Below are 11,109 nucleotides of genomic sequence, written 5' to 3'. Positions count from 1 at the left end.
TTCAGCAACCCATGCTTGACGTAAAATACGACTATAACGTCGGGATCGGGTGGTCAGGCTCGCTAACTTGGTTGAAGCATGTATCCCAATGGCGTGGATGTCAGTCCCTCTGGTCCAGACTCGATTATTTTGTATTCCTTGAGATATATCTAGTATTTATGACACAATTGGGTGGCGAACATATTCTATAATCGCTCCCCGTCACCACCTTTGGCTGCCTGAACTTAAAAGCTGATATACCCAACACAAAACCCTTGTGGCAGCACAGAAGGATTCGGACGTGTGCCTGTGACAATGTGACGAAGACGCTACTCCGTGTGTTTACATGACATTGTGTCAACAGTGATCGTGTATCAGCCTTGGTGTAACACTGTGTTCACTCACGTACTGGCGAGATGGCGAACAGGCGCATTATAGTTTGTAGATAAGTGCTTGTGATCTGTCAGCATGTCAAGGTTAGCTGCACGTTGATAATTTTAAGGGACCCTTCACTCGACCGACTGCTCCACACAGAGACTGCTTGCAACCCGTGTTTATTCATTCTGTGTCAGTATCGCCGACGACCATGTCGCCAAAGGTTGAAGTCGTCCTGAAGAATGTGACGTCTACGCAAGGGGAGGGTCCGCATTGGGAGGGGGACACCCAGACGCTGGTGTTTGTGGACATCATGGCGGGAAATGTGCTTAAGTATCATCCGGGCACCGGGCAACAGTCGAAGGTACACGTGGGTAGGTACCGGGCACCCGTGACACTCCGGGGTAGAATGGGTCTTCAGCAACCACGCTTGTCATTAAAGACGACTGTGCTAGTTGTAAGAGGCGACTAACGGATCGGGTGGTCAGGCTCGCTGACTTGGTTAATGCATGTCATCGTATCCAATATTGCGTAGATCGATACTCATCATATCAATCACTGGCTTGTCTGGTCCAGACTCGATTATTTACAGACCGCCGTCATATAGCTGGAATAGCTGGAGTGCGGCGTTAAACAACAAACAAAACAAAGGTACCGGGCAGTGAATAGGTGGGTCAAGTGGAGTGTAAACAGCGCTCAACAGCGTCTATAGTGAATCCAGGTCGAATAGTGACATACTAACCTTTATAAATAAGGAGACTTAACACTTTCCATGTGTGCAGATGGTTTTAGCTGAATAGTGCCCAAGGGCCACCAGTGTGTGTTGGAATCTATATAGAAGTACCGACCAATCACCTTTGTTGCAACTAAATAGGGTAAAATAGAAAATGATTCAGTATTGCATTTACTTTCCAAACCATGCAACAGGAAATACAAAATCCGTATGGTAAAGATAAACACCATGTTTCTCCCGCAAACCCACATGTGTTTGTTTCTGTCCTCATTGAATCTTAAACCTGGGAAACTGAGAACATTTATCTTTTTAGTTCCAGTTTATTCATATACTATCATTTTTATTGTAATAGTTTATGCATATGTACGTGGTCTATAATCGCCACTGTGGCAGCCTTTATGTCCTCGTCATCCTGGAAGCGTCTTCCACGTAGGGCAGATTTCGTTTGCCGGAACAGGAAATAGTCACTGGGGGCTAAGTCTGGGCTGTAGGGTGGGTGATTTAACTGTTCGAATCCACATTCACATATAGCGGCCTGTGCAATTCTCGACTTGTGAACCGGAGAGTTGTCATGCAAAAGTAGAATACCACGTGTTAACTGTTAACATCCCACGGCGTTTCTTGCGAATAGATTTTCGCAATTTTTTCATTACATTAGCATAATAATGTCCATTGATTGTAGTTTTTGGTGGCATGTAATCAATCAGTAATATGTTTTTTGCATCCCAAAATATGGTGGCCATTACCTTGATATCCGATGGTTGAGTGCGAAACTTCCTCTGAGGCGGAGAATTGGGGTGCTTCCATTGCATGGATTCTAATTTAGTTTCTGGGTCCCAGTGGCGGATCCATGTTTCATCACCTGTCACTAGACGAGAAAGAAATCCGGCTTCATCAGCAGTATAGAGATCCAGGAGGTCTCGACAACTTCAGTTCTCTGATAGCGATCTTGAGCTCTGAGGTTTCTAGGTACCCATCTTGCAGATACCTTGGACATACCAAGATGCTCATGAATAATGGTTACGACAGTTCCAACTGATATTGGAATTCATTAGAATGTTCAGATACTTTCACTCGTTGGTCAGACAAAATTCTTTCTATAGCAGCAATGGTTTCGGGTTGGGTGGCATCTGAAGGCCTGCCTGACCTTGGGTCATTGTCTATGGACTCCCTATCCCTTTTAAGCTGTAGAGACCAACGGCAAACTGTGGAATAGTCAGGAGCATCCTTACCCATCACTTTACACATGCGATCATGGATTTCTTTTGCTTTGTATCCCTCCATGGCAAGGAACTTTATTACAGCGAGGTTGTTCATGTTTGAGAGAATCCATGATTGTGACCACCCTTTGGTGAATGAAGACATAACATCTAACTCATTGTTGTGCCTGGAACTTGTTATGACTTGTGTCAACCAAATGTTATGACTAGTGTCACGCCTGTCACAAGTTGACATTGTTTGTGTAAACACAAATGACCAAATTGCAAAACTTATTGAACGCCCCTCGTAATTCGGGGCGCCTTCCGTCTGTTCGTCCGCCATGTTTCGTTTCCGGAGCAGAACTAAAAAAATTGATGCCTTAAGCAAACATGACACATAGATAAGTCTCTTGGTGATGTGGTGCCTTTTGAAAGTTTGGCAATTTTTAAAAATTGATTCTTCGAGATTCCATTGGCAACGACTTTGACTTTGACTGAAAATGGCGGTAGTGCTCCACACAACCGGACATGTCATATTAGCGGGGATATGAGTATTTCATTTTTGTATGTTTGCATGTCAAATACAATATAAACATTGTCTCTCCTACTTAGGGAACAATGTACAATCGACCGGTTTTAATTTAATCCGGAAGAGTTTTGTTTTAAGTAATACGTTTGTTCGCATGGGTACCCGTAATGGCAAATTGCACACCCTCTAAATAACGTAAAATCCGGAAGAGTTTTGTTTTAAGTAATACGTTTGTTCGCATGGCTACCCGTAATGGCATAAGGCGCACCCTCTAGATAACGTATTGGAGACCAATCATATATATGTGTTGACAGGTGCCCCTGTTGGATTCGTTGTTCCCCGGAAGAAAGGTGGGTATGTGATTGCCGCAGGGCGTAGTCTGTCCCTTCTAGACTGGGACAAGCAGACTGTGACGTCTCTCGGCGAGGTGGACGTCGGATCTGGCAACAGGATCAACGATGGCAAGTGTGACGCCAGTGGCAGGCTGTGGGCAGGTGAAGAGAGCTGACTTTATCCCACGTGGGCTTGTAGCGCACAGCTTAGTAGCAAGATGTAGTGTCACTACCGGTGCCATAATACTACAGTAAACTACGGTTATACCGAACTCAAAGGGACCACTAAGATTAGTTCCTTATATCCGTTATAAATGTAGTTTAGTGTATATAAAATGATGGCTCAGGTTGTGACCATATATCTTGCTGCTATTTTTTTAGTAACAAGCCCTCTGCTTCATCCTATACATTCTGATGCAGAAGCGAACATCGTGAAGTATTGCAAATATATCCATGACATTATGCTATGCAATTACTTGCCGATGTTCACAGGGTTTCATCAATATCAGTTATTGATGTCGACAGTGGGAATATGTTCATGAAAAAAGAAAACAAAGAATGTAGAAAATACTTACCTACCTTCAAAATAATAGTCTGCAATTTTAAATTCTGAGTCATATGCAATAAACACGGTCGTAAGGTAAGATAACTTATCATCTTTCTTTAATAACTCTTCCTCGGTTATAGTCAATTCTACAAACAGTAGTACGATATCCAGTGATATCAGAACAAAGTCAGTTTATTCAAGAACATTGCATACAATATATGAAAAGGGATGTGTAGGCAATATTACGCATTTCTAATCACATCAGAAAACAGAAAGGAATGACTTGAGAAAACATTATGATGGAAACAGTATGAGTGAGTGAGATGAATTTAACCTCGCTTCTAACAGTATTCCAGTTATATCACGACATGTCAGCTTAATGTATGAGGAAGGCCCGAAGTGAAGGTCTCAGACTTTTACTATTTCGGTGAAACCACAAGCACAGGTATGGTGCTGACAAACCTACACAAATAATCGTGGCGAACCGGGATTCAAACCAACGAATATAGGTTTATGGCGTGCCCAAGGGACGCAACTCTGCACAACGAATTGCGTCCTAGACGACAGAGCCGCCCGTACCCAAAAACATTATTAAGTTACTGGAGATCAGTCCGAGGTTTTCTGGACAGACATGGTAAGAATTCTTCTCAGACATTAACCCATAGTCATACATTACAAAACCCAGTGCGACAGTGGCTTTCATAACCCTCTTACTTATCAGGGACCATGGGACCTCCCGTTGAACCAGCATCTACCCGCCCGAACTATATTCCAAAGAGAGGCTCTCTATACAGCCTTGACCTTGGGGGAAAGATAACCAAGAAAATCAAGGAAGTGACATTGTCCAACGGCTTGACGTGGTCAGAAAATAATAAGACAATGTTCTACATAGATTCGCCCACACGGAGAGTGGATATGTTTGACTTCGACCTTGAGACAGGTGACCTTGGTCAGTACTTGTTATCGCTTGTTGACGTAAAGATGGTGTCTAATCAGTTGAGATGCTTTTCTTTCTAAGACCTATACTGAATATTGCAATAAACCCAACATTTTCTTTAAAGAGTATTCAATGTCCAGAGAGCTTTTTAAATTTCTAATTAATGACGTTAGGCCATGTATTGAACAAATAGCATGTCACTTTATAGGTGGATGTGCCTGGATACATGACATGGGCTGATTCCCGTGAAGATCTGGGTTAGGACAGGTCTTCAGCTACCCTTGTTTAACGTAAGAGGTGACTAACTGGATCGGGTGGTCAGACTCGCTGGCTTGGTTGCATCGTATCCCAATCGACTAGATCGATGCTCATGGTGACATTCACTGGGTTGTCTGTTCCGTCTTATAGCTGGAATATTGCTTAGTTGAACTTTAAACATTACACACTCATTGGCTGAAACTGTACAGGTCATACCGACAGTATTGAAAACAATTCTATTAATCTTGTATGTTTACATACGATTCTATGTGTTTCAGCTAATCGACGCGTGTGTGTAGATTTTGACACGTTCCCCGTGTTCCGAGGCAGCCCACCCTCCTTCCCCGACGGCATGACGGTGGACAACCAGGGGAAACTGTGGGTGGCTTGCTACTTCGGCTCCTGTGTGGCTCGCTTCGATCCGGAAACAGGTTCGTACGTATACTGTTTCATGTAATATTTTAACATGAAGATCTGTGATAGAACAGGTCTTCAGCAACCCATGCTTGCCGTAACAGGCGACTATTGTTGTCGTAAGACCGACTAAAGCGATCGGTTGGTCAGGCTTGCTGACGTGGTTGATACATCTCATCGAATCCCAATTGCGTAGATCGATGCTCATGATATCAATCACTGGATTGTCTGGTCCAGACTCGATTATTTACAAACAACAAACAAACAAACCAATGTTAGGTGATAACTTAGGGAACGTCTATATACAGTTTAGGGACATTACTACTATATACTATTCGGTAACCCGGACAACTTCACTGAGACTATACGGTGTGGATAAATGGGGTTTCACTGTACAATCGTTTAAGGTGCACACGCAGTTAACTCAAATATCTAGTTAGTTTCCTTCTTTCGGTCCCTTCTCTAGGAACGCCACTGGTTTCAAAAGAGGTACCATTTTCACACGAATTTTAGTGAAACAACAAGAGACAATTTACTACACTAAATTTTGGCTACATGAAGTTTTGGATTGATAGCTCGTTGTGTACTGACAGCGTAAGCAACATAACGGGACTGGGGACACTAATGATGAGTAGCTCGTTGTGCACTGACAGCGTAAGCAACATATCGGGACTGGGGACACCAATGATGAGTAGCTCGTTGTGTACTGACAGCGTTAGCAACATATCGGGACTGGGGACACCAATGATGAGTAGCTCGTTGTGTACTGACAGCGTTAGCAACATATCGGGACTGGGGACACCAATGATGAGTAGCTCGTTGTGTACTGACAGCGTTAGCAACATATCGGGACTGGGGACACCAATGATGAGTAGCTCGTTGTGTACTGACAGCGTTAGCAACATATCGGGACTGGGGACACCAATGATGAGTAGCTCGTTGTGCACTGACAGCGTAAGCAACATGTCGGGACTGGGGACACCAATGATGAGTAGCTCGTTGTGTACTGACAGCGTTAGCAACATATCGGGACTGGGGACACTAATGATGAGTAGCTCGTTGCGAATCTTCTCTAAGAAGACATTCCGTTTTGGGATTTTCCCTTTTGTTCTACACCCAATATGGTCAACAAATGTTACTGAGATTAAAGAAATTTCATAATAAGACAGGAATGCAGATTTGCGGAATAGAAATATTGACATTGTATATGCCTGTAGTACTGATTGCAAAATGATGAAACATTTTTGTTGTTCAGGTAACATGTGCAAATAACGAACCACATGTGTTGTTAATTTTAAGAGGGTCAAGAAGAACAGATTCGCATTAAAAATGAATTTTGAGTTTTTAAAAAATAACATGTCTCTTAATTGTTCATGCCGAAATTCCGGGTTCGATTTTCCCTATTGGTACATAATGTTGAGGGCCAGTGTGTTCCACTCTGATATGGATGGAATAATTATGACGAAAGCGGCGTAAAACAATACTTATTCAACAGCAAACCTCACCTTCTCACAACCCTACATTACACCATAAAGGAACTAGTTAATTTAAAAAAAAAAAGAAGAACCCTAACTGCAGGATCGATGCTACAACGGGTGGAAATCCTTGAGGGTCACAGCTGCAAAGGTACTATACGGCCGGGCAAAGGAAAGTATACCCTTGAAAATTGCCCAAACAATTACAAACGTTATCAAAAGTTACTAGGGTGAAAACAGTCATCGAAACACTGCAAACTTAAGGTCCAAAACACAACTATGATACCCGTGTTCAATACAGTACCATCAAGCAAGGGTATATACTTTCTTTAGCCGGGCAGTGTAGTTTAACTGTTGAGAATAACCTCAATTGCAGGATCAATGCTCCAAACGGTGGAAATCCCAAACGCCGAGAGAGTGACGTCGGTGTGCTGGGGAGGTTCGAACCTAGACCAGCTGTATGTGACCACCAGCAGAAGAGGCGTCACAGACGAAGAGTTCGCGACAACACAGGGTCTGGCAGGGTCACTGTTTAGAGTTACCGGCCTTGGCTGTAAAGGTCTGCCAGCCAGTGTGTACGAAGGCTGAAAGGGAAGGATAAAACATTAGTCTCTTCATTATAGATCGATATAGTTAGTCAGCTCGAATGAAAACCTGTCTAGGATCATATTAAGTGAAAAATAAAACCACTCATCCAATCTTTGCAAAATCAACATATTCTTCATCAATTAGTTGTAGATCCGATGGACGGAAGTGCACGATGGGCGGAGTTTATTTGATTACGTGACACTAAAGTCGGTAGGATATGTTGGTCAGTAAAACAGATGTCTGTGTAGGGAAGACCGGGGACAAATGTAACACGGGGCATTTGTAACAGTGGACATTACTCTCAGAAAAAAAAACAAAAAAAACTATAGCAAATGTTTGGCAATGTAGAGCTACTTCCCTAAGCCTTCCCGCCAAGGACATCCAGGTTGGATGTGGAGCAGTCGCCACAAGAAAAGAAGCAGTGAACAAAATCCAAATTTTATGCAGGCAAGTAAAAAAATCAATAAATACCATAACGTTTTTGTCACCGGGCGTATGTTGCAAGTTGTGTCATTAAACTCTATAAATGGAAAATTGTTACATGGCGCCATATTTTGAACTGCCCTATGTGGTAGATCTGTTACATGCCCGTCGCTATACAAGTGCAATAATCTTGAACGCGACGTTAAACCCCATTTCACCTCACCTCACCGTAATGATTCTGTCCCTGGGACTTTGGGTCCAATTCATTTCTCACCGGAAGTTATTAAACCAAAGGGAGGACGAATAAGAAAGAAATCCCATTTTCTGACTGACATGCCTGTCAAACGGATCTTGTTAGAAATGAAACTAAAGGCAAAAAAAAGAAAAATCCATAACCAAAACTAAAACGTCTGGCGTTTAAACAAAGGAATAAGTCCGTTAAGGACGATTCTGACAGTGATTCTGATTCTGAAATGAACATTTGCTTGGTTTGGTGCGACAAGTTTTCAACTAGTCGTCCAGTTGAAGAATGGGTACAATGTTCTTCATGCAAATGGGCTAATGAAGAGTGTCATCAATTATTATACAAGGATTCTTCGCTTGTGAGAACCATTAATCAGTTGACTATAAATGATGACTGTACATTTGTTTCCAGTTAAAACAAGATTAATCAGTTTCACAGTTCTATTTTAGTGTATTTTCAATAATACACGGTTTGTTACATTTGACCCTTGTGTGTTACATTTGATCGATCCACCCGTTACAATTGAGTGAGTGAGTATGGTTTTACGCCGCTTTTAGCAATATTCCAGCAATATCACGGCGGGGGACACCAGAAATGGGCTTCACACATTGTACCTATGTCGGGAATCGAACCCGGGTCTTCGGCGTGACGAGCGAACGCTTTAACCACTAGGCTACCCGACCGCCCCGTTACAATTGAACCATGATTGGGTACAACACTTGCTAGCATCGCATTTCATGCGAAAAAGTTATGTATCGAAGGTAAATGGAACCTCAAATGATACTGAATTTTAAAGCCAGTATGATGATGTTAAACTAACTTGGCGAGAGTGTTTCTGGTATTGATTTGCATGAATATAAACTGCCCGTGTTAAATGTGTCCCCGGTCCCCCTGACAGCTGCGAACTCTAGTGGTCTGACACGGTAGAGATATTTTAGTGTGAATAAAATCAAATGTTTTTTTTAACTGTTTTGTTATACTTAGGGGAACTTATTTATTAGGTATACTTACATATGTCTGACTTGAAATAGAATCACGAAATATTGAGATTATTAGGTGACGAATATAACTGCTTGTTTGAGAGGCATTTAGAAGTTGGCGTACTAAGTAAGGATAAGATTTATGGATGAACAACGTATTTAATACAATTAAGAGCGACGTTTCGGTGTAGGTTCTAACACCGTTATCAAGCAAGTGATGATAACGGTGTTAGAACCTACACCCAAACGTCGCTCCTAATTGTATTAAAGAAGTTGTTCATCCATATATCTTATCCTTACTGAATATAGCTGCGTTTGTTCTAATACTTATAAAGTGGAAGCAGGCCGTTAAGTATATTACTTTTAGTAATGCCACAATTTGCAAAGTGCGCTTTGAAAAAAATATCCATTTTGCAAGCGATAAACACGATCATTAAGTTTTGATCACGTGGTTACATTCCGGGTAAGGGTTGGCAGTCAGGTGACTGAGAGCGGCTATATTTAGCAGCAGTGCGCAGCGTACGTTCATTACCGGCACGAACAGAAAGAAAACCGCTGTGTAGCGACCAGAACTGGGATAAGCACCATAGAGAATTATATGTGTCGCAAGCAACTATATATGTAATTGACAAACAGTTAATAACAGCACAATCACCTTCACTTCTCTTGAAATGTGAATGACAATCATTTGCAAAACAAAACTTTCAATACTCCATTCATTCCTGAAGGCATTACATTTATGCCAATTCTAGTCGAGGGGATGTGAGTAATATAGTCAATAGTTTCTCAAAATTAGCAATATTCCCCAATTGCATTCAGATTCTGCTCACAAGTTTCTGATGTAAAAGGAAATCTTAAGATTCTATTAGCTGTAGATTTTAAAGGTGTCATCCCATTTCTGGTCAAGGTGATACGAATAAGGACATAGTAAAACATCTCTTATAATGAGCGATATTGACCCATACCATTCAGATTCAATTCACAAGTTTGAAATGGTATTTACTATCATCAGTCAAGAAGAAACCTTTAGATTCCATTAGTTGTAGATTTTAAAGGTGTTATCCCACTTCTGGTTGAGGGGACGTGAGTTATTATATAGTTTTTAAAAAAACCCATAAAATGAGGAATATTCACCCATTGCATTCAGATTCTCACCACAAATTTGAAATGTGATTCACTATTGTCAGCCAAAAGGAAGTCCGGCACCAGACAAGTTCCATCTACACGTCTGGTCCATTTACAAAGAGCCCTAATTGCCAAAGGTCACTGGGTCAGAGCGGCGACGGCCATTACACTGGCCCATCGACCATCCGCCAGGAGTCTCCAGATGACAAGTGGCTTTCCTTTATAAGTTTTTGCATAGAAAAACATCAGGATCCCACCTCTGCTTCTCCTCAATTCCTGGCTGAGTTCATTCGCCCATCACACCAATGTTTCAGGTTCAATCCCCACACATCCACTCACACAACCAACCACCCACTCAACCAACCTTCAACCAAACCAACCACCCACTCAACCAACTACCCACTCACTTAACAACAAACTTGGCTGAAATATTGCCGATGTGACGTAAAGCAATAACTCACTCACTCACTTAACAACAAACTCAATCACTCAACTACCCACTTAACCACCCACCCACACACTCAACCACCCACCAATTCAACCACTCAACCAACCACCTCCCCAGTCACTTAACCACCAACTCAATCACTCAACCAACCAACCAATCACTCAACCAACCAACCACTCAACCACCCACTCACCCAGTCACTTAACCACTAACTCAATCACTCACTCAACCAACCACTCAACCAACCAACCACCCACATAGCCAACCAGCCACTCAACCACACAGCTACCTACACAACTAACTACCGGTACTTAACTACACACTCAACCAACCACCCATTCAACCAACCACCCACTCAACCAACCACCCACACAACCAACTCAACCAACCACCCACTCAACCAACAACTCTACCAACCACCCACACAACCACCCACCCACACAACCAACAACCAACTCAACCACTTAACCAACCACTAACTCGACAACTCAAACAACCAACCACCCACTCAACCAACCTTCCA

At 42.3% G+C, this 11,109-nt stretch overlaps 1 protein-coding gene across 1 annotated transcript; it reads left to right on the top strand.

Annotated features, from left to right (window-relative positions):
* Positions 1-565: 565 nt before the first annotated feature.
* On the top strand, positions 566-7,368 carry LOC139480381 (regucalcin-like). The gene is made up of 5 exons (XM_071263446.1): positions 566-728; positions 3,130-3,309; positions 4,416-4,643; positions 5,168-5,320; positions 7,155-7,368. Exons 1-5 carry the CDS (start codon positions 566-568, stop codon positions 7,364-7,366), a joined length of 936 nt encoding a protein of 311 aa, XP_071119547.1. The 3' UTR covers positions 7,367-7,368.
* The last annotated feature ends 3,741 nt before the right edge of the window (positions 7,369-11,109 follow it).

This window comes from Haliotis cracherodii, unplaced genomic scaffold, assembly GCF_022045235.1.
Source record: "Haliotis cracherodii isolate W230 unplaced genomic scaffold, xgHalCrac1.p SCAF_4, whole genome shotgun sequence".
Taxonomy (NCBI): domain Eukaryota; kingdom Metazoa; phylum Mollusca; class Gastropoda; order Lepetellida; family Haliotidae; genus Haliotis; species Haliotis cracherodii.
The sequence above is the reverse complement of the archived record's forward strand: the minus strand, read 5'-3'. Positions and strand labels throughout refer to the sequence as shown.

Excerpts from the sequence above, each read along its gene's own strand:
- LOC139480381 (XM_071263446.1), top strand. The coding sequence starts at position 566 with ATGTCGCCAAAGGTTGAAGTCGTCCTGAAGAATGTGACGTCTACGCAA. Across the intron at positions 729-3,129 it reads ACAGTCGAAGGTACACGTGG|GTGCCCCTGTTGGATTCGTT; the intron begins GTAGGTACCGGG and ends ATGTGTTGACAG. Across the intron at positions 4,644-5,167 it reads CCTTGAGACAGGTGACCTTG|CTAATCGACGCGTGTGTGTA; the intron begins GTCAGTACTTGT and ends TATGTGTTTCAG.